This window comes from Drosophila innubila (genome assembly GCF_004354385.1).
Source record: "Drosophila innubila isolate TH190305 chromosome 3R unlocalized genomic scaffold, UK_Dinn_1.0 2_E_3R, whole genome shotgun sequence".
Taxonomy (NCBI): domain Eukaryota; kingdom Metazoa; phylum Arthropoda; class Insecta; order Diptera; family Drosophilidae; genus Drosophila; species Drosophila innubila.
The window spans coordinates 12,474,828-12,499,944 of record NW_022995380.1 but is presented as its reverse complement, the minus strand read 5'-3'; the positions used below and the strand labels follow the sequence as shown (position 1 = coordinate 12,499,944).

Here is a 25,117-nt window from a genome sequence, read left to right as displayed (position 1 = left end):
GCTCCGGAAATGTGGCATCTCGTTGATTTATGAACAACGTCCCGCAACTGACGTTTGAATTCGCATTCGCGTTATGTTTGGTTTGATATTCGCAGATTTGCAGCACAAAATTATTTTTAATATGACGACCATGTTATGTGAATCAAGTGATGTCCTTCGGCCTGTTTGCTTAGTGAAATGTGAGAGAAGCAGCGCCTAAAAGTTGACTGCAAAGTCCTTAAACTGTATTTACGCACTCACGTCCATTAATCAAGCAATTTATCAAACATGTCATTTGCTACTCCGACATATACTATATAAGAGAAGGCAGATCGGAAAGACGACAGTAAAAGCACTGGGATGTGTGTTTGCCCCGCCAGTCCATCTCTCTCAATATTGGCTCGATTTTATTGACAAAACCGAAATGTGATCAGCTTCTGAGTGGGACCCCCCAAAGAATGTGACACTTTGAATCACGGCAGTCAGTCAGGAAGCTCACTAAATTGACTTCTGTTTCGGTGTGCGCTCAAAGTGTGTGTGTGTGGCATGTTTCGATTGATATCAATGTTGTAATGTGATGGTGGTGTGCCACTGGTAGACATTAACCACAATTTTGTGCCATGTCAAAATTGTAAGGCTTGTCAATCAGCTTGAGCAGCTAAAGCAGCATTTTAAGTGTCTGTGTGTGTAAGTTTATGGACTTGTGTGCTTGTCTTGTAATGCAAAACCAGCATTAGTCAATTATGTTCTGCCTTAAAAGCCATACAGATGCAAGCTAGTGCGGCCTTTAGCTTGGCTTAGCTCTTAAGGCACTGTCTAAAGCACACCCTCCGTCTCTCCCTCTGCAGCAGATGGTATAAATAAATAATTTGTGTAAGCCCAAAGTAGATAAAGTAACCTATTTAGAACAGCAGAGCACCACATTATCTCGGAATATTTACATTTGTCTTGAAACATTGCACAGCTTAAAAGTACAAATTTTCATATTTTGAAGACTTACTTTTAAAAAAGTGTTAAGCTTAGTATATCTGTAATATGAGTCATTATTTATTTATTTGTTAAACTTAATATAAAAAAAAACAAGACCAACAAATCTTGTTTCGTTCTTGAGTTGTTAATAAGTTTAATATAATAGACAAGAGTCCCCATTGTGCTCAGTCAGAGCATTAGCATTAGACTGCGCATAAAAGTATGCTGCGATTTCTGCATGCTCACTCATAAGCAGTTAAAGGCTTATAGTTGATTAAGAGGGCTCAAGAGAGGTTAATAACTGTAGACACTGCCAAACGAGGCTGAAACTGAGTATCAAAACTGAAGCTTGGATTTCTGTTATTTTGTTTTGTAAGCCTGCAGGAAAACGGATAAAGAGCGGGCGAAGCCAGAAGATAAGAACATAAGCAACTTTGTTCAAGTGGTTGTCAGTTGAAGAATGGAATATGGTCCATGTGTTGCACATAAAGCAAGTAAGGCAGCTGTTCAGTTCTAATTTGTATAGTATGCTTTCATGGTGACCTGTAGGAATAGGTTAAAAGTGAGGTAAAGGATAAGCTATTAATTTCTCAGTTTGTGCTGGATTGTTTCTGGCATTTTTATTAGAAATCTGACTCTAAAATAAATTACAAAAAAAATTTATTTATTGATTTATATTCACGTCTTCATAAAGTATTTTTTATTCAATTCTAAATTTTAGCACTTTTCACTATCTTTTGCTTTAAATTCAGCCCTTGAGAACAAAGCTCTCCCCCTTACTACATTTTGATATATTTTTCTTGTTGTTTTAATTTTTATGTTTATGCACAACATATTTATCTTTATGTACCTTTATTGTATGCACACACATGCATATAAAAGCATACTTCTTGGTGCTTGCGGGTTTGTTGAAGAGTTTCCATCATTTCGTCAAGACTTGCATCCTATTTCAGGCATTTATGCATGCATCCTGAGTCAAGGAGTCGCAAAGTAGACTACACGTTTTTCTACACAATTTGCATGTGTGTCAAAGCCACAAAGAACGACACATAAAATTCTGGCATACTTACCAGTCGCATTTTTGTATATCTACATTATTTTTATGGGCATCTTATTTTTTTCACCTCTTTATCACGCCCAATGCACATAATTGAATTTTTATGACATTGTTCAGGCGAAGAGTCAAAACAACAACTGTAATAAAAGAGTCCAGAGAGCCTAGAACAATATTTTACGAGCTGCCATAATCGAAGTTTTCGGTTATCGCATTTTCAGTTTTCAGTCTTCCGAGATACTTTTTACTGCGTTTCGACATGCGACAATTGCAGCGCCTATCAAATCTATATACGTATACGTAATATGTATATGTGGAACCACTGAACATATTTCTATTTCGTTTTCTATATCTGGGCAGTTTAGCTAGCAGGAAACTTTGTCTGTCTACTCGTCGTGTTCCCCCTTTTGTCTGCTTGCCGTATGGAAACCCACGCAAATCCCTGTTAAAGTCATTTCCGTGCAATAAAAGTCTGGCGCATTGCAATTTGCTCTGCGTTGTTGGGCGTGAGTGTTGCACGAGTGCAATGAACCAGCTGCCAGAGAAAAGTCTGAGTACACGAAAAACTTTTCAGTACATAGTAGACATTGTGATTTGCGCCTAAAAGCATGCAACGTCCACCATAAACGAGCAGTTAGCAACTGTGGCAAGCGCTGCTGATAAGCAAGCACCCGGACAAAACAGACGGCAGACTACAGACAACGAACAATTGCAAAACTGACAGCCTTTTGCTGTCTCTCATTGCTTGTTGTGCAATGGGCGGTGTCTAATGTGTAATACCCTATAGCAGTGGTTCCACAAAAGGGTATATTTTACTGATGTAAAACTACATCGAAAAATCGTGTTTGGGGGTTAAATTTTGATGGTCAATCAAAATAATTAAATCAAATTTAATGAAAAATTGACACCTCTTTATGCATATTTTTCGAAAACTTATCCTTATTTGGCCTCTTATTTCTTTGTGATTTAGAACCAACAATATTTTCGCACCTCTAGTATATACAATATGCATTTAAAATCGATAAAGAAATTGCAAAAGATTTTGCCCTGATTACTAACAGTTAGAGGGTATTTTTGCCATCACTTTCAAAATCGTTAGCAAATGTAAAACCACAATCCGTCCACATTTTGTGTGCCACCAACCAATACCGCTACAAAGCTTGTCTAAACATATAAGTCTGAACATATATATGTATCTATTTTTATGCATCTCTTAAAAATGGAGAAAGAAGAGAAAAACATGAAGAATTTATTACGTCTTTTTTTTCGTTACTGTTTTTTTATTTTCAATGCCGAAGAGTGCAGACTTTTTGTTTGTGTATCAAGTGCGTGTGTGTGCTGGAAAAGCTAGTGTGTGCTAAGCTTTTTATTTTATGTAGCTTGTTAAATATTTATTTGACCTTCTTTATGGACGCAAATATTAAACTAGAAACTTACTCTATTTGGTTCTGTTTGGTTAAAGCCATAGTTTTAGAGGTTTTTAGACTTTATATTTAAAAACTTGTTGCAGGATTTGAGCATATTATTGAGGCACAATTGAATTGTAAAAGCAGTTCACTTTCTCACGCTTATACATATTTATTCCATTTGGAATTTTGTGAAGAGTATCTCATATTCGTTGATTCGTACACCATTTAATCTTGTCATTTAATTTCTACATTCTGTCTTGACATCTGCTGCTGCAGCTACTGCTGTTCCTTGCCATTTGAAGCGTTTTAGATTTTGTATGTGCATTTTTTAATTAGCTAAAATTAAAATTTTAATGTCGATTTCATTCTGCCACCCAAAAGACACAAGCACTTTAAGGCCGCGCTTACTTAGCTCCTAAATTGACTTTTGGCTTCAAAAAACACGGTTGATTCTCCTTCTAACTTAATTAACTTTAGGAGCACAGCTGTTTAGCAAAAACTTTCCATTTGACGTGTTCGTTTGGGATAAAACGTAAAACATTTGACCCAATTGCAAACCGTGCTTAATAAATTTATGAGCTTAATTAATGAAGAACAATTTTAAAAACTAGTTGGCTAATTGCAGTTTTCAGATTTTCAATTAAAATACGTTAAATATTTATTTCAAGCAGCACATAGTGAGTAAATATTAAACTTGACCACGTACAAGCCGGGTCAAATGGGGGGTATTGAAATGGATTAACCTGACTTGCTATTCGTATAACATAAGCCCGAGGGCAAAACTCGTCGGGGGAATGTTAACTGCATTCCGAACGGATGTTGCTATGCCATGCCATGTTAAACAATCTAACCAGAGAGAAACGAGATACGAGATACGAAGCACACGCCGTTCGGGAGTTTAACAAAAGTTTAATTGAAATTCTGCCACCTGGCAAAAGGCTCTGACGTCAAATGGTCTTTAGACTATGATGTACCCCCGACTGAGTTGTTTTGAAAACCAAAATTAAACATTGTTTTGCCATGGCAAATTATGAAAGCATTAAATTACAAATTTGTAAATTTAAAGCATTTCAAATGATGCGTTATCTCTGTGTGGCATTTGCCATTTTGCAACTTCCTTCGACCGTAACAAACGCTTCGACCACACGCCTTTGACCTATCCATACAAATTGCGGATACTCAGAGCCACATAACCACAATATATGTGTGTCTATGTGGGTGTCTGTGTGTGTGAGCATGTGCGCTCTGCAAATTTATTCATAGTTTCCGCTTTTTGACTCATCATCGTCTCAGCATGTGTGCGTCTATTCAGCTATCAGTTAGCTGTTTCTATCAGATACATTTCCAATTTGACATGGATTGCTTTAGTAAGTATTTAGCTTACATTATATAATATATACATGTGTCCTTCAATTAGGTATCCACAATGCATTGACTTTCAGCTGGTTCCCATTAGAGTAATGTGCCATGTATTGATTGAATGGAGAAAAACGTAACTGGTTTTTCTACATTTGATGCCCTAAGGGTCCTTGAATCGAGACTCGTATTCATAATATAAATCGCATTAAAATGTATAGCGACTGTTAAAATATTGATTATTTTAAGCGCATTAAAAGTTAAGTGAGTAGCTTCCAAATCTGTAGCTTTAGTCAAATTTAACCACTCTCTCTCTCTTTGTCTATTTTCAACCCGCTCAGCAGTCCTTGCAGTGTCTGCTGAATATTTTCAAATAGATAAACGCATTTAAATTGGAAGAAAGTGTGAACTTTACCACCAGCTGCAATCATAGCCAAAATTTATGTTGACAACGCGTGCTGGGCAACTCGCCAACTCTGTTGGATGAGAACAAATCAGTGGGGGAGGAATGAAGACTATTCCCTGTTGGAATACCCGCTGCGACGCCAAAAATGAAATGACCAAAACGAAAGCAACACAAAAACTTACCATCAAATGCCGTGCACTTATTAATGGGTCATGTGTGCGGTAAAGTTTGGCCAACTGAAGTTTTGCTTGTACTTTTTCTTCTATTTCTTCTTCTTCTTCTTCTTGCCGGGGTGCTTTAAACTTTTGCAGCAAAGTTGGTAGCGAAAAGTTTCGACCTCGCACAGCAGCACAACTTGACGCCAGGAGCCAGTCCCCAATTCTCCCAAACTACACTCTTCCCATGAGAAAAGGTGCGAGGCGTGTGCATATCCTATTGCGATACTGGCCTGTTGTTCATTTTTGGTAATTTCCCTGGCACAAATTATGAGACGTTCATTTGCATATTTACACCTAACAAACAAACAGCAAGGGCAACGGCAACGGCAACGTCCACTGTAAATTGAATGCGCGATTCAAAAATTTGCATAAAACACTTTTCACTGAAGGTGCTACAAATGCATAAATCATCGTCAATATCATCATCAGCTCACACGGCGTATGCGTCATAAATGGCAAATACCCCTTTTCCCTCTCCCTCTGTATCTGCTTTCAATCACAATATCACGTGTTGTTGTTACCAAAATTTTTGGTATTTACGTCAGGCATTAAAATTGAAACTTCAATCTGTTTGTAATTGCCAAAAATGGACGATGGATTTGGATTTGTGTTCAGCTCTGGGACTTGGCTTATAAATACCATTTTCGCAACGTTCAAGGAAATGAAGTGAATGTGTAAATTACGTATACGCAACGTTATCGTTGTCGTTGTCGTTTTCATTGCCATTGTGTTATGCTGTAGGAAATTAAGTGGCTTGTGCTGATTGTGAATGGAAAGGCAACAGCAAATGGCCATGTTACTGATATTGATTAATAGTCTTTGGTCACGTTTGCAAGAATGGAGGACAAATGATTTTGCAAATTAAACGTAAAGAGAAATTATAAAGTAATTCATTTGAATAAACAAATGCAGCTGATAAAACTATAGATTCCATTGCTCTCAAAAAAGTTATTTTCAATGAATATTTATTAGTTATTTATGATTATAATTGATAGTTCAAAAATTAAATGGAAACAATCTAAACCAAATTTAATTGCACATTTTATAATTATTCTAATTCACAAAGTAAACTCAACTTTTAAAGAAAAATATTTGGTTATATTTTTATTTTTAAATTTAATTTTCTTTAAAGCGCTGCATATTTAAATCTCAATGGAACAATTATAGTATCCGCTGCAAGGTCATAATCAAGCTAAAATAAATCTTTTAACCTGAAATGCAGTCAAGTGCGTAAATACAGACAACTGAATGGTAAACAACGGTTTGTAAACAAAAACCAAAAACTGGGTCTCCCAGCCAAATGTATAATAAAAATTGCAAAAGCTGAGCTCAGTTGTTGCAGCCTGCCGTTGACCTGAGCGTAATTAAAACTGGGTCCAAACTGAAACTCAACCAACGGCGGAAGTTGTTAAAAATGCGCCGTCCTTCCGTAACAATACACATCCTGTGGGGTCGTCGCTTTGTGAGTGTGCTGGGCTAAAGCATTTTGGATTGTCAAGTGGAGTACAACAATAACAACAACTGGTTCCACTAAAAAAACACCCAAAAAGGGTAGTCCGAAAAAACGGACATTAATTGGAGCAGTCCCGCGACATGCGTTGGCTTTGTAATATGTGTCAACGTTCAGGGTTTGGTGCAGTTGCAGCTGCATTGTTAAAGGTGAAATCTCTTTCGCCTCAATTTCGCCTTCAATTGGAGTGACAACAGCTGCAGCTGTTTCGCAATATGCGTTGGACTAATTAAAAGGTGTCAAGGCAAAAAAAAAAAACAGCTGAAGGTGCAGTATACTTGATTAATTTCGCAGTTAGCAAATATATTCATCATCGGTGCCTAAAAAGAATGTTGTTCTCAAGTCAAATACTTGCTTTGATCCGCATATAGTCGAAGTATTAGAAAAATATTCCGATTAACTACCTAAAATATCCAGCAACAAATTAGGAATTTAAAACATTTAATCGACCCACAAAAGTATGAACATTTACTTTTATGTATCAAAATTTATTGAGAATACATTGCATGTTTTTGTTAACAGCTTAAATATGCTTTTCGAATTCACCGCATTTTGTGTGGTCTACTTTTTGGCGCAGATGATGCTGCCGTTAAGCCACAGCAACAATAACCACAGCAGAGTTAACAATGAGCATATAAATTTCAAAACAATTTAATTGCACAATTGTTGGCTGTCAGTTTCCAGTGCTTGTTTCTCTACCTGCTGCACGGTTGTTTGCGTGTTCAACGCCATTTTGTTAGGCATGACTTTTTGGCACCTCACAACACGTTACTTAAAACAACTACAACGGCAACATTGGCGATAACAACAGCTGATCGTCGGCATTCGTGAACTGGATTTTATCGGTGGCGGACATGTGGCAAATGTGGCAGCTGCACGCATCCTGTGAACAACGTTGCGAGGTTTGGTTTGTGTCCTAGCTAAAAAAAAAATGGTCGCATAACCATTTGCATGCAATTTTCAAACGCATGAACAACAGCAACAACAACAACAACGGTAACAAAAATAAACAAACATTTTGTTTTTTTTTTTTTTATTTGTGTAGCCATTAAAAATAACAAACAACAAGAATTGTTTATAATTACACATTAGCGGATAAATTATTGCACATGCCACAACAGTCGTGTGTATGTGTGTGTGTGTGTGGGTTGGGGGCGTATACTGTGTGCGGTAAAGGATATTTGTACATAGTTCGTGCTATGTCAAGTCATTGGCAATGGTCGCTGCATGTCTCCCAGACTGTGCGTATGTATGTATTCAATGATTGTGTGCATTTTGTAATTGATGTTGTTATAGCCCCCTTTTTATGATGTGTAATATGGCGCTAAAGTGTTGTCATTATTGCCGATTACTATAGCGATTATTCAATTATTTAATGATTGCACTATAGTTAATAGAAAAACTTTTATCCAAGATACTTGGTTATTATGTTGAACATATTTAAGTCTTCTTTGTGTTTTTCTTTCTAAGTACTCTCATATCATTTACATCAAAAGGGAGCTGAAAATTTACATTTTTGAGATTTTTATAACTCCAAAGAAATAAATAGAGATATAGTCTAATTATAGTATTGATATATTTGAAGCGAAAATTATTGAATATATGAACAGTTTGTCTTCCTGTAATAAAATAAATTTCCCTCCTGTTAAATATATTGATGTATGTTATATTACACTGTGAATAGTGTAATTAATTTGAAGCTTATAAATATTATTAGAATATCTATGAATTTGATTATATTTATTCATGTGGAGTCTCTGCTTAATTGGCACAATCAGTTAAATTGAATTGAAATTTTATTGTTGGCAGCCTAATTCTTTGTATATTGGTTTACATCATTTCACTTTTGAGAAACAAAGATCAAAATACAAATCTTGGCTGTAAACATGGTTAATTGTGAGTGGGCTGCTAATTTGTGAGTGAAATGTACGACAACATCTGTTTCGAATGTAATCGAGACGCTTAAATGCTGCTAATTACATTTCAATATTTATTCTGTACACCTTATAAATGCAGCAACTAAAACGTAACGTTAACCGTCAATGCCAACAATAATAAATAACAACAAAAATAGTAAAGTGTATCTTAGGACGTGGTTCACACACACCCACACACACTCACACATTAACACGCAACATCCATAAACACGTACGGCACATTAATGAAAGATTAAAATGGCTTTTCGGATTGAAACATAGACATCGTTATCCGCCCATAAAATCCCATCTTGCGACTGTTTCTATTTCTGTCTGACAATTAACTATTTACGATATCAATAACATGATAACAATGCTCAATAGCTGCAGTTGAGTCGCCTTTAAGCCACAATATGTTGGTTTTGGTCAAGTGCAATAACAAGAATAAGAGTTGGAAATAGAAATAGACCAGAAACTAAACGCATTTGAGATAAATATGTGTTTCAAATACATTTAGTTCCTAGTCGACTCTAATAACCTTTTACCGTAACAGTTGTCGCTTAAGAATCAGCTGGAAATTTTTATTTTTTTAGAACTAAATCAAGGTACGTATTACATCTGGAAAGAATTAGGCTCTTTAGTTTGAGCTTTCATGGGAAGAGTAAAAATAACTGCTACAAATAAACTCGTATCATTTTTCAAAGCTATTTGAAAATTTGAATTAATACAAAACAAATAATCTAATATTCACTATGATTTGATTTGTAATAATAAATTTTTAAAAATGTTGCTAAAAATTTTAAATAAATTTTGTTATCTACTTCTTAAGTATACACTACGAAATTAAAGCAATTTTTACCAAAGCAAATTATTCCAATTTGGTAAGGACATATCAGGACACAATTAAAAAAAAAAGATACTACGAAAAGACATATACAAATGAATCTATTTAGATTTAATTGAATTTATATGCGGAGCAAAGTCTATTAATATTAAATAGATATAGGCATTTTTGTTGGTTATGTATTTATAAGTATATTTGATTATTGTGTCAATTGGTGAGCAGCTTTAGAGCTTACCTTGTGGCTGTCAGGCAGGCAAACGCTTTTATTGGTGTCTGAAACCTGCAATATAAAAAAAAACCAGAAAAGAAAATGTCGCCACTGGTAAAAATGTTTCATTGCTCACAATGTATTTATTGTCGGTTTGCGGTTTTACGTATATATATATATTTATTTTTTTTTAAATTATTTTGCATTTGGTTCTCATATTGATTGTCAAATTTTTGATATTTTTTTTTGTTATGGTGGACCAGATGTTATTCTCTCTATTCGAAACTACATTGGCTGTACACTTGCTATGCATAGTTAAATGTATAAGTATGGAGTACGATGAAAAGACAATATATAAAATCGTGTTTACATTTTGAATGGCCATTCCCTTTTTTTAGATATGCGTTTTTGAGGTGTAGGAGGCGAATTTTATATTATTGTTTGGCATTTAATGTGTGTATTATTCAAAATGGATGTTTACAAAATGCATAAATGTATAAAAACATAATTTAATTTGTTAGTTTTTCATTATTTGTTATTCATATTTACAAGATCTTCATATACACACACAATTAAGTGCTTGTACGAGACGTTTGGCAAGTGGAGCATACAATTGATTTGTATTTCTTAAATGGTTTCTTGACAAAAAAACACAAGCTGTGATATTAGTTCTGTGAGTTTTATCAAATATAAGTTGTTTTACTATATTATTTTAATGCAAATAGTTTGTGAACTCCACTTCGCCAAGCGGCAATCAATTCCGATTCCCAGCCAATTAATTTATTTTGAAATAATAAACTAGCAGACAAAAAAGATACAGGTTCAGGTTCGGTAGGTACCATATTGACAACAACAACTACATGTTAAGCTATACATATAAATACACATAAGGCAATGCTCGACTACAATTTGATGTTAAAAATGTTGATGTAAAATGCAAACATGTTTGTGGCTAGCAAATAAAAACAATTATATTTAATTAATTAATTAATTATAGCCTTAACCACACACACGCACACAAATGTACTAATGACAATCAAAAATATGTGTATTATAATTATTCATATAATTTTTTAAAATGTATAATTAAACAAGTGTAAGGCTCGCACCAGGTCGTCTCGCCTACAAGAGTTGTTCAGAGTTGTGCGCATAAATATCGCTTTGTAAATACGATGTAGATGTATAATTTATGATTACATATTTTGGAGCACCACACAAGGGGAAAGACAGGGGAAAAACCAACAACTAAAACTAGACTACACAAAAATATGCGACTAAATATGTAGATATTTCACTGCAATACATTTTGAAAATTGAAAAACAATTGACAACACCAGCAGACATAACAACAACAAACAACACAGCTATATAAAGAACAACAACAACAAGAAGTATGTTTATGAGTTGAAAAAGACATATAGGTAAATTTTCTATTTGTTGGTGTCCTTTTATTTGTTCAAATTATTGACATGGCTGTGTGCACTTATGCTTTTTAGGTAATTGTTCACAATTATAAAGCCAGCAGGTGTAAGGGTCGTATGCGTAATATTGTTTAAATTAGAAAAAATATTTATAAATATAAGCCAATTAGTAATAGATATTATTCAGCTGATAGCATACACGATGATGTGCTGTGTTTTTAAATAATTTGTATTTATTTGTTATTAATCAGTTGTGTTTATAATAAATAAATATAAATAGACGGTATTTATTAACCCTAAAATATATTCTCATAAGCTTAGTTATTTTGTGAAAAAACAGAATATCATAAATCCATTTTTAAGTAGAATGGTTAATTTACTAGGTTAACTAGTACACATTAAAACTGGGACTCTGGATACGTTTTGCCCACTTTAACTGTCAGCTCTTTAATGTGAAAACACATTTGGCACCTTTTCTGCTGACAGTTTTGCGTCTTCTACCCTAATTACTCGTAGGCAGGAAAAAAAAAACCAGAAAATGAAAATGAAAACCCTTAGCCAAGTTGCTCGGCTCGAATGGCAAACAAATTCCTGGCACCAAAATGTCAACAAGCATCTCTCGAGCTCTCGTCTGAAAAGGCTAATGAGAGAAGCGCATGAAGCGGAAATGCCTGAGGTACACTCGTAATTAGGAGCATAACTTGTACTCAGACTAAGTCAGACTTTGGATATTATGAAAATCATGCAAGTGAAAAGTTTATGGGTATTATAAAAACTCATATGGCATTGGGTGGTTACTTATCCCAAGAATAAGTAAGAACGGCGCATTTCAGAGCAGCAAAACTAATTATATAATGTAATGGGATTAATATTTCAATAAATGAGATTGCACATTTGATATGCTACTTTCAAAAGATACGAGCCTGCTGATAAGAGAAATTATTTTAATAACTTTTTCTGGCTGCCACATTTTCTGTATTTGCATTTCAATTTGGCGAAAATGTCGGAAAACTCTTGCCTAAACGCGGATGTAAAATGTTTGGCAAATTGTCAAACAAAAAGAATTTTTAATTTCCTGCTTTAAATTGTATGCAAATACAATAAACACGTAATGGAATTTCTCCACTCAGCAGTAGCTGTCTCGATTTGTGGTAATAGATAAAATATATATTGGTATTGTTTACACATATTTTGAGAGGACGGGGTTTGGTTGCGATTAGGGTACTCACATGTTAATGTTTATTAAAATTTAAGTTAAATGTTTCGTATTCAAACTACAAGAGGTACAATTACAAATGCTGCGGATAAATGAGGTTTGTTATTGGTACAAATAGAATTGATATTATAAATATGTTAAGGTTAAATGCATAAATATTATATATTGTTTGCTATATATACACGTAGAAATGTATAAATTAATTAAGTAGCACTACTATTTTATTTACGACTTTTAATGGCTCCCACACTTTAAACAGTAAAGTTTTTTTCAATGCACCAGTATTGTCGCTTACCTGCAATGAAAAAATAAACAAGAATTAAATCAATTTCAATAATTTATTACTGCATACAAGTAAAAACAGTTCTTATTAAATAAATGTACATTTATTTAACTTTTAAATCCCACCAGAATTTTTTGAATAATAAAAATGCTACAAAAAAAATTACGCAATCATTCTGAATTTGCTTCGCTTTTACTATGTTTTGCTTTATTTTTACTTTGCGCACTGTCTGTGTGTTTTTATCGCACAATTGTTGCGATGTTTCCAACAGTTGGTATTAAAAATGTACGGATGCTGTTAATCGATTTAACCGTAAAGTGCGAAAGGTTCCAACTCTGGAGGCCGGTCCAGTGCCAACTGATATATAAAATGTCAGCAAAACGTTTTCACAGTTTATCCACATAACATGGTTAAAAGCTCATAAGATTGTTAACTGAGAGAAGATGATTTAGAGTTAAATTATTTGGAAACGATTCAAGTTAAAATTTGACTCAAGTATGATGTGTAAAAATATATATAAATATTTTGTTGGATATATATATATATTTTTTAATGTGTAATTCAAAAGTATTTTTTTGTGTCGTCTTTATATAGCCCGACAATAAATAAATAAACTAAATGGGGTTTTTAATTGCAAAAGAGAACTAAATTAATTTATAAAAATAACCTATGCTAAATACTCAAATGCAGTGTTAAAATTTAAGACAATAATGTTATTATTACATAAGATATAGGACTTTCTTTCATTTAGAACCGGGTTTAGCAGGAAGATTATAAATTTGAAATAAAATTGGGTTATATCAGTTTTTCTAAAACACATTAGTTTGTTTTTTTTTTTAATAATCTCTTTTGCGCTGTTTGATAACACTGTCAGCTCATGGTGTATACATACTCGTAAGCCCAGAAGGCATTGTTTCCCATTTATTTTTTTTTTTTGCTGTTTGTGAGTTTTTGCGATTTATTTAAGCTCAACGCACAAATCTGACACAAAATGTCACAGAACGAACTATCGCTAAAATACATTTACTTGTATAAGAGCGAGTTTGAACCGAGATATGAGTATGAATACCCATAAAGTGCAGATACGAGTGTAAACTTATGTGTACTTATATCTGACGAATTGTAACTGACAGTATTCATATCTGTATGGCTTAAGCACAGTTGTTGTTGATGTTGTTTCTTCCGATGATTGCCTTTGGGGTTGGCTGAATACGCGGTTATTATTATTGTTGCTATTGCAACCATAAACTGCAATTTAATTGCATGCAATCGCGTTGTTGTTTCAATTCGCTTGCAATTTGCCAGCTTGTTGTGGTTAACCTTGAGGGCTCGCCCCACATAAATCGTTGTCTCAAAAATACATATCTCTGTGCTTGGCTTGAACACACTTGCATACATCTACACATACTTAAATATGTTAAATATTTTTGCATTTGTCGTCAAAAGTTGCAATTTTATGCATATTTATTTATAACTGCGCGTATGAAAAACCAAAACCACTTAAGGCATTCGTCATTTTGGTAAGGGGCTGGTTTTGATTTTTGGCTAGGCTAGTTTTGCACTTCCTGAATTGAAAAAAAAAATGTCTTATTTTATTCGTTTTAATGTTGTAGTATGTAATTGTTGTTATACACTGAGCTTAATTTTTAAAGACCGCTGTTTTCAGTGTTGTTTTCTGCATTTCCTTAAGTTGAAATAAATCTTATAAGCTATTTATAAAGTTGACTGGTTTAAATAGTTCAATTTTTTTTCGTTCAGCTGCTCCAAGCTCATTTATATTTAATGATTAACTCGATGCGAACTCTGGTCAGCGCACGATATGCATACATAATTTTCTTAGCGGCTTTTCATCGATTTTGTGCAGTTTAACGAGGACAGCGACGGACAGGTCAGTCAGTTGACTGTTTTATGGTATCATTTAATATGCGTTAATTATGCCATTTATGGCCGAAACCATGTCAGGCATTGACTGTAACACATATGTGTTAAATTGCTGTCGTTAAGAGGTCTCATCAATTTTTAAATGGTGTGGTTTTAGCCAAATTGACATACGGCTATTAAGTTGGGTTTTACATTTTGCACCCAAGTCAAACTGAATTGCTTTTGACAAGAACAACAACCGAAAGTCAACTGCCTGTAGTTGAATTATAAATGCATGTTAAGTCAACACTAATGCTATATTAAAGAGTCGAACAGCAAATAATACAGTGTGAAAGTATCAGGTTAACATCTACTAATTTGCCACAAAATTAACCAAAATAAACTAACCATAACAACAAAGAATAGTTTCCCGTTGTTTGTTGAAAATTTGATACTCTTACAGTGCCCTGTATGTAATTTCCACTGCTCATTCCTATGATATAGTCCGATTTAGCCCAAATTTATTCAGAAAGTGTAATCCTACACTAAGTGTCTGTCAAAGCTCATTTAATGTGTTATACATTTCACGAAAAAATTGTAATACCTTTTGCAAACGTATAAAAGAACATAAGGGGCACGAAATGGACATAGCTCTAGCATATGGGACAGGAAAACCCAAAAAAATACCTTGGGTAAAAACTTTAAAATACTGACCAAGGACAGTTAAAACTTGTGTCTCAAGGAAAAAGAATGTAAATGTATGGATTGTGGTTCCATCAATAAGATACAATGTGCAAACTGCTAAATAAAATTTTCAAGTACGATTTTATGAAAGTTAAAAAAAATTGCAGGGATTAAAAATGCTTAGTTAGGGTTTATCGTTGTAAATAAAAAAAACTTGCATTCTATTTGAAAATAGATTTATCTGGATACATTTCTTTTGGCTGGCAACAAGTTTCGCTATAGATGTAATAAGAATTCTTTTTATATCACAGAGAACTTATACACACTTGCACTAGTACACACATAGAGTCACACATTGTCACTTGTATGACAAGCAAAAAAGTGATACGAATCAACTTCTTGGAATGGTATAAAATTTCATGCAGTTGGCAGTTACGAACGAGCTTACGAATGTTGTCAGTAACAAAATGCAGAGCACGAATAACAACAGCAACAAAAACAAAAAGAAAAAGAATAAGAAAACTGTAGCAAGCATATCACAATACACAACAATAACAAATAACAAATAATCAGAATCGTAATAGAAAATTGGACTTATCGTAGACACAGAACAACCCTAGTGAAAATGTGTATGTTATATAGATAAGTGTGTGTGTGTGTGTGTGTGTGTGTGTGTGTGTGTGTGTGTGTGTGTGTGTGTTTTTTTTTTTTTTTTTTTTGTATAGGGAAAAAGCATTAAAGCCGAAAAGTGTGGGACTTGCACCCACTAAAACGACCCTACCTGTTTCCTCTCGCGGAACCACCGCTAAGTATTACCTCACGAGGGGGAGATGGCATGAAGGCCTCTTCTAGAGTCTCATCTAGAGTTTGAATTCGAGTTGCGCTGTCTTTCAGCGCGACGCAACGATTTCATGATATCTGCAGCCATGTGGGTTACAGCGACCCAATTGTTTTGCGAGCTAAGTAGGATATCTATAAAGTCAGTGACTATGAAATTCCTCCCAATATTTAGGCTTAGCTCTTCCCGTTCAGCAGAATATCTAGGACAGACAAAAAGGACATGCTCTGCGTCTTCAATAACCCCTGCACAGTGTGTGCAAAACGGGTTCGTCTCATGATTAAACCTAAAGAGATATGATTTAAAACACCCATGTCCTGTCAGTAGTTGGGTCAAGTAATAGTCGGTTTGTCCGTACTTCCTACTCACCCACGGCCGTATGTCCGGGACAATACGTTTGGTCCAGCTGCCGTTGGTAGCAGCTCTCCATCTCTCCTGCCATCTCGCCATCGTCACATTCCTTTTGGAAGCTGGATCTCCATTGCATCTGGTCTCCTCGGCAAGTAGATCCAGTGGGACCATCCCAGCTAGCACCAGAGCTGCGTCGTCGGAAACCGTGCGAAAGGCACTAAGTACTCTCAGAGCACAAGTGCGATATGCTGCCTTACAGGATCTGCTGTACGCCGTGACTGCCATTGCTGGTGCCCATACTGGTGCTGCATATAGTATTATTGATCGCACTACATTGGCAATCAGCCACCGGCTTCGCTGTCGTGGCCCTCCGATGTTTGCCATTGCCACTTAACGCAGTCGTCGCTTTTGCCGCTTTCTTCGCCGTGTACTCCAAGTGATGCTTAAAGGTCAACCTATGGTCAAGCTGCACTCCAAGATACTTGATCGCCGGTTTCGATGTTATTGTGCAACCAGCAACTTCTATGGTAGCGGTTTCAATAGCCTTCCTGCTACTTATTAGCACAGCTTCCGTTTTGTGGGCCGCAATGGAAAGGGAATTGCTCACTAGCCAATCTATGACCTCAGCAATTGCCCTGTTCGTGTTAGTTTCCACGTGTTTTAGCTCCTTTGCCACTGTGACGATGGCTATGTCATCCGCGAAGCCGATGATGCGGGTGCCAGGTGGCATTGGCAGCCGGAGCACCGCGTCATACATGACGTTCCACAATGTTGGTCCCAGCACTGAGCCTTGGGGGACGCCACCTGTGATTCTGTGCTGCATTCGTCCGTTGGAGGTGTCGAACAGCAAAGTTCGGTCCCTGAAGTAGCTGCATATCAAGTTCACGATGTACTCGGAGATCCTGAGTTCGTGCAAGGCTGTTACAATGGATGGCCAGCTTGCCGAGTTGAAAGCATTGCGCACATCCAGTGTTGTGATGAGGCAGTACTGCTTTTTACCACCTTTCCAACGTTCTCCCTCTATGGCTTTACTAGCTATCTCCACCACTGCATTGATGGCATCGATTGTGCTTCGCTTCTTCCGGAATCCATACTGCCAGTCAGAGATGCCTCTTCTTGCTTCTAACTCATCTTCCAACCTGTTGCAGATGATGCGTTCAAACAGCTTCCCGACGACATCTAACATGCATAAGGGTCTGTAAGCAGACGGGTCATCGACATTACCCCCCTTTGGGAGAAGCACCAACCGTTGCAGCTTCCATCTCCTCGGTACTGTCCGCTGTTGTATGCAAACATTAAAGAGGTTTGCAAAGAGCGTTGGGTGGCTTGATGCAATGACCTTAACTACCTTGGAGGGTACTCCGTCTGGGCCTGGCGCTTTGTTGCCATGTATGCGTGCCGCTGCCTCCAGTATTTCAGCTCTGTCTGTATATATCGGTGCTGTTTGCATGGTACCCGCCGTGAGGTTGGTGTGTGGGTGCTCCGGAAATAGGGTTGAGACGATGGCTACCAGCTGATCCGGTTCCATGGGCATTGGACGTCTTGCCAGCTTACCCATTACCACCTTATAGGCCGTCCCAAATGGTTGTGCATCTGCTTCAGCGCATAGGTTTTTCCAGCATGTGGATTTACCGCTTTTGATCGCCTTGTTGAGTACAGCACGCTTCTCTCGGTAGTCTTGCAGCAGGCGCATAAAGTTGGGTCTTCCCCTTGAACGTTGTTGAAGACGTCTCGCAGCCAAGCACTGTCTCCGGGCATCCGCATATCTGCGCTCCACCAATGGACCGGTTTCCGTCCGTTTCCACCTTTCCTCTTCTGCAGCATCGAGGCGTCACATGCACGCTTGATTGCCAAAGCGGTGTTATTCGCATATTCATCAGCATCCTGGCTGGGCTGAATGTGTGTGCTTTCCATCATAATGAGGAGGGCTTCTTCGTTCAGCGTCTCGTGGGCCCAACTAGTGAAGCTCGGCTGCCTCGTCCTATGCATGCTAGATCCGATGGTGTACAGTACTGCTTGGTGGTCGCTATGCGTATATAGGTTAGACACAGCCCACCTGGCATTTCGAGCTAAGCATGCGCTAGCAAACGTGAGGTCTATCACTGAACCCCTACCTGCCTTAGTGTAGGTTTGCGCGTTTCCTGAGTTCAGCAGAGATACATTGAGAATTGCAAATGCATCAATGAGTAGCCTACCCCTTGCGTTGGTACGGGTACTACCCCATTCGGTGGCCCACGCATTAAAGTCTCCAGCAATGATTACTGGCGACCGTGATCTCGCGTCAACTACAATTCCATCGAGGATTTCGGCGTATTCCGCGATCGGGATGCTTGGTGCAATATAGCAGCTATAAATGCAGATTCCATTACATTTAGCTCGCACGAAGCCCCTAGACGTGCTCTGCTCTCTTAATTGGAATGGCGGATCAGCACAGCCCAGATTGCTGCTCCAGCACTGTGGTTTTGTAGCCAGCTTCCATCCTGCTTCGGTTTGTACGGCTCACACAAAGTGGCTACATCGATGGCCTTCTCGCGCACTGTCTGCGTTAGCAAATCCTGTGCTGCTCTACAGTGGTTTAAATTAAGCTGCAGAAACTTAATTTTTTATTTTTGTTATTGCCTTCGTGTAGAACGGGCAGCCCTTGCTAAGTGTGTGGTGTCCCGTTTTTGAGCTCCAGTTCTGGTGCAGAGTATACAGCACGCATTTTCCTTGCAATCCTTGGATGGATGGCCCTCCACCGCAGTTGAAGCAGCTTTAGATGCGTCATGTTTGCTTCTGCATCGGGCAGCCGTGTGTCCGAATTCAAGACACTTGTAGCATCTACGTGGATCGATCAGGCTGCGTATGCTGCACACTGCCCACCCTATACGAACTACTCTCATCGTTAGCAATGAGTTTGCAAATGCCTGTGGGAGAAACATCGATGCTATCTGTGTGCCACGGTAGCCTTTACGTAGTTTTGGCGCCGACTCTGCAGGTAAATCGCCCTCGATATGTTTGAGCACCTCCAGTGTGACATCGTCAGCTGTTGCCCATTCAGGGAGATCTCTAATCTCAACACGTACCTTCTCCGAGATCACCTTTACCTCAGCTGTCTCCCCCAGCGCTTTTGTACAGCTTCGTGCAGCTTGTTTGTGGCATCATCAGCAGTCTTACTCATTTGGAAAAGAACTTCCCCTGCAGCAGTACGCCGTACAGCGCATACGTTCTCCTTGTACTGCTGTAGCTCGTTGCTGGTCTGCACAGAGGCAAGGACTTTAGCATAGTCATCTGAGTTTTGCATTTGACCAGTATAGCGTCTGGTCGGCTCCTGCGCCTCGGTGCTGGCTTGTTTCTGGGCTTGACCATGTGCCATTCTGGCTTGCTCTTCGCATTGGCTGGGACTTCCTCTAAATCGCCTCTGCTGTCCACCGCGTTCGCCGCCACTTGACTATACGTCGGGGCTCGGGCATCTGAAGTGCGCTTAGTTGCACTTTTGGGGCTGGTTCTGGTTCTTCCGCTTATTGCTGCCTGTTGGCTTAGACATCAGCTTCTCCTTTAGTTGCAGGGACGGGGTCGTCTGGGACGCATTCTCTGCAATATCACACAGAATGGGACGGCGCTGCGGTTCAGTTTCCTTCTCTAGTAGCCCGTTGAGGATCTCAACTTGCAGCTGCTTCATATGTGCAAATGCGTCTCTATTTGCCTGCGTAATATGTCTGGCCGCTTTAGGTCTGAACTCATGCATTAGGCTGTCAATAAGCACTCCCAACTCTTCCGCTATTCCGTGCAAACTCTTCTGCGTTTTGACTTCTTCGGCGCTGCATTTGGCGATGTCCCGGACTGATATCCTCTGCACCTCTTAGGTGTGTCCGTATCTGCAGCATTAAACTGGAACACAGATCCCATCCCAGCAGGCGGTGCAGATGCTGGCGCACCCGGCGGTGGCGTTCTTCCTATCCTTGGACGCCCGTTGAAATTGGAAAGAAGCTCCGCTTCGATCCTTTCTACATCTTGGCTGCCGCTCATACCCGTTCGCCAATATGGGTAGTGGTTGATCCTCTTTGCCGATTAATTGTTTATTTATTATTAATATTATATTATTATTATTATTATTATTATTATTATTATTATTATTATTATTATTATTATTATTATTATTATTATTATTATTATTATTATTATTATTATTATTATTATTATTATTATTATTATTATTATTATTATTATTATTATTATTATTATTATTATTATTATTATTATTATTATTATTATTATTATTATTATTATTATTATTATTATTATTATTATTATTATTATTATTATTATTATTATTATTATTATTATTATTATTAATATTAATATTATTATTATTATTATTATTATTATTATTATTATTATTATTATTATTATTATTATTATTATTATTATTATTATTATTATTATTATTATTATTATTGTTATGTTCTCCTGTCGAAATTCCAATTTGAATTTTTAAATTTGAATTCAAATTCAAGCGCCAAGTGAGTGCCAATATGCGATCGTTCTGGCAACTCGTCTCCGATCAGCTGAGCGCTTCTCCGTTTTTTCCAACACTGGCTTAGTGACAGCGTGGAATTGCCACCAGCGAGCGCAGAATAACAAGGAAAACAAACACCTTGCCGCGAGCGAAAGCCAGAAAGGCGGAAATCAGAGAAAGGCACTCCAGTAGGCCGCCCTCCCCGCCCACTGAGTATTGAGTGATTCCAACCCTGCAGCAGCCGGCCAGCCAAAATGCACGTTCAGTCAGGCCAGACACTCGGTATGTAGGCTGCAGTTCACAAGGCACAATTCTAAATCGTTTCTGTAATTTTCCAGGCGGTAAACAGTTAAAAAAAACTCAAACACCGGACTACGAGGGAAAGTACGTTCAACTCACTCACTTGATTAGTGATGTGTGTCAGTGTGTGTGTGTGTGTGTGTGTGTGTGTGTGTGTGTGTGTGTGTGTGTGTGTGTGTGTGTGTGTGCGTGTGTGCGTGTGTGTGTGTGTCTGTGTCCTGTAGTCCACTTTGGGCAACGCTTTGCTGTCCTTTTGTGTAGAGCACCGTTATCCAATGCCGAAATCTTACCAATACGCGAATAGTTTACGCTATAAAATATTGGTAAGCTGATTTTTGATACCCTGTTAAACATATATACAAAAAATACAGTTGAAAATTAGCAGTCCGAAATAATTAAAAAAATATATTGAATATATTTTTTTCACTATTCAAAACTGTGCACTGAGTATCTCATAGTCTATCAATTCAAAGGTAAGATTCTCTGTTCATTATATGAGGCAAAAAAACGAAAATGGAGGTTGCATGAGTAAGTTTGTCTGTGTGTGTATGTGCGGGTGAGTGTGTGGGTTTTTGCGGTTGTACGATATGCGAGGCGTAACGAATTGCCGCTGTGCCTTCACTTTTTGTATGTGTATGTGTAAGTTTGTGTGTGAAAGAGTGTGTGTGTGTGTTTCAGCTAGAGAATCAACGAAATGGCAATCCAAGTACGAGAGAAAAAAGTTGGCGAAACTCAACCGCAGGCAACGAGAACTCTGAGACAAATGAGGGGTGCAGTACAGTGTGTAGAGTGTAGTTAAGGGGAGCGGCGCAACTTTTTAGCTATTAGTGTGGCAAGCACACTCACTTCTCTTACAAAGGGAAAGGGTTGCACACACACACATTTTTAGGGAAAAAAGGCCCACATTTTCGTTTACTGTAAATATAATATTTTATTGTACAATAAACACAAAAATGGCGCGCTACTTCGCCTTGGCCAAAAACGGATTCATAACATGAAATTGCTTTTCATGATGGCACAAAAGTCAACCAACTTAGCACACACTCACACACGTGCACACTCACACATGACTGGGGTGTGCATAAGACCAAAGGGTTACCGTTGTTGTTGTTGCTTTGTAGTCGCTGTTCTTGCTAGAAATTCTGTCGGCCAATGTGCCTATATTAATGGTTAGAATTGTGTCTGCTTGTAAAGAAATTTCATAACTATTACATTTGGAAAACTGCACTCATAATGAAAATGTATTTTCATAATAACATTACGTCTTGAAAAACCCTCGACCTCTTATGCTTGAGATAATGAGATATTCATATAAAAGGTAGCCAAAAAATGCAATTCATTACAAGGAATTTAAAGCAATCTTATTCTTTAAATTCAGAAATGTGAGTCCAACTCTAATTAGTAAACTTAGTTACTTAATACATATGAAAGAGACAGACACATTTATTTTATTTATTTGAAAAAGATCAGAGAATTTGAAGACACATTTATTTAAATAGTACCTAAGCTCCCTGACCAATAATAATATCATCGTTCCACATTTGCCCGATAATAATATCAACATTTATTATGCATAATTTCATAACAAAGCGATTCCCTGTAGTCTGTATAAAAGTATGTATACACATCTATATGCATTTATTTATTTATTCTTACTGATTGCAAACTAACAGAAACAAAATTCGGGGTTAAAATCAAAAAAATGCCCCGGGCTGGCTGTGTCAAATTCGGGAGTAAACAAAACGTGTTAAAATTTGTAAATATTTGCGAACATGCCAAAAGCCGTCATACATATTTGCGAATATTTTTGTTAGATCAAATTCTACAGTAAGCAAAATATGCTGAAATAAATTTAATTTGCATTTGATCGATTTTGAAATGAATAAATCAAGTATCCTCAGGCAGGCCTAAGTTAGACAATTTATTGCTGTTTATGTAAAAAAAATTATAACTTTAAGTGTACTATGCATAAATAACAAAAAAAATAACTTAAAGTTACACGTAAAATTATAAACACAATAAACAAGCTCCTCTAAAGCTTTTACAAGAAAATTTTTCTTTAACTGAAAATCGACTTTCATTTTCATCACCAGCCATGTGAATAACTTTTTTATGCTTTTCACATCGCAACAACAGCAGTAACAACAGTAATATCAACGACAACGTTGTTGTTAAGATATTAACCTGATCTATTTTGTAGACGTTACGCTCTTTAGACTTGGGCAAAAGTGTTGTTGCACAGTCAACTAAACAACAACAGCAACAACAGTAAACGGTATGATTTTTAATTGACTATTTGCGGTTGTCATTGTTGCTATTGTTGTTGGCTGGTTGCCGCAACACTTTTTATGAGTCTTAAACACTTTTAATTAATATCGTTACACACAAATGCACACAAGAGAGGAGGAGCCCCGTTGAAAGCATTAATTGAAATTTAATTATACGCAACGCGTGTGTGATGGAAAATTGACTTGTGCAACACATTGTTTGTTCCCCTCTCACCACTTTCTCAACGTAATCAATTGAGCAGAAACAATAAATATGTCTGATTATTTGTTTGTTTGCTTAAGTTTCATTGCATTATTTAGATTAATGCTCGAAAGATTGATATATCGTACAACCGAAAGACTTTAAGTGCAATATTATACAAGGTCTATGTGGCAGCTTTAGTGATTAATAAAATATAAATATATTTATTAGCTGACGTAGAACAGTGTAGCTACATTATAAGTGTTGCTCAAAGTTTTCTAGTTCTAGAAAAAGATACAAATTAGTTCGTAGATCATCAAATTAATCAATCTTAATAAAATAAGTCACACAAATAAAAACGAGTTAATTAAATGTTCAGGAACTGTAATTTATATAACAAGAATTAAAAATTAAAATTACTTTTAAAATTACTAGCTTTTATAGTTTAAAATCTACGCACTCATACAGATAACGGATCGACAGACAGTCGTACTGTTATACCGTGAGTTTTACATATGAAAATGTATTCAAGACGACAGCTTCAAGTGAACTTTAGCACATCTCCGCGTTGACCTCTTCCATGCTGCTTTTTCATACGCTTTGATGCGCAGCATTTGGTGCGCTTCGCTGACGCAGCTTTCCGGCCTTGTCAACACTTTTTTTCTTCTCTTTTTTGTTACCTGTGCTAGTTGGCCCATTGCCTGGCAGAGCAAAGCCAAAGCTGTGAACTCTGAGTAAGAGTGTGATTTATGATATAATACAAGTTTGTGGATACCCTTGCCGGTCTCAGGGCAATTGAATGATCTCATATGCGACTCCGACTCGACGTCAAATTGAGCCCAAACCCAGTATGTCTATACAATAATTCATTATTACGATTTCAGTTGAAATGGATGAGGAGTTTGAAATAATGACAGTTACCTAATTTCGATTTCAATCGAACTATGCGCAGCTGCAAAGAGACCTAGACTTAAATTGCCAATCGAACGAATCCAAGTGAATGACACATAATTTCACAAAGACTGAGTTTCCAGGAAAAAGTTGCGAAGAAATTCTACTATAAGCTGAGTGGGTATGAACAGCAAGTAAATTTTATGTAAAAAACACAGGAAAATGCCTGACAATAGTGGCAGCTGTTGTATGAGCTACAATTTGATTTCGATTTCAATTCCATGTAAGGCCAAACTAAAGTTTATTAAATTTAATAAGGAAATTTATAAGTTTAAATTCAATAATTATATTTAATTATAATTTAATTTAATAAATTAGTAATATATTTTTTATCACATCATATAATTATTTTATTTATATTATTTTACTGCATAAAT

At 36.8% G+C, this 25,117-nt stretch overlaps 1 protein-coding gene across 4 annotated transcripts in view; it reads right to left on the bottom strand.

The window, feature by feature from the left end:
- The window catches only part of LOC117791867 (uncharacterized RNA-binding protein C660.15), a 107,244-nt gene that overhangs the window by 34,760 nt on the left and 47,367 nt on the right, over positions 1-25,117 (bottom strand). For all 4 annotated transcript variants that reach the window (XM_034631776.1, XM_034631775.1, XM_034631772.1 and 1 more), the window contains exon 3: positions 9,897-9,941. In XM_034631776.1, coding sequence (XP_034487667.1) covers positions 9,897-9,941 — 45 coding nt within the window. The remainder of the gene's footprint in view (positions 1-9,896; positions 9,942-25,117) is intronic.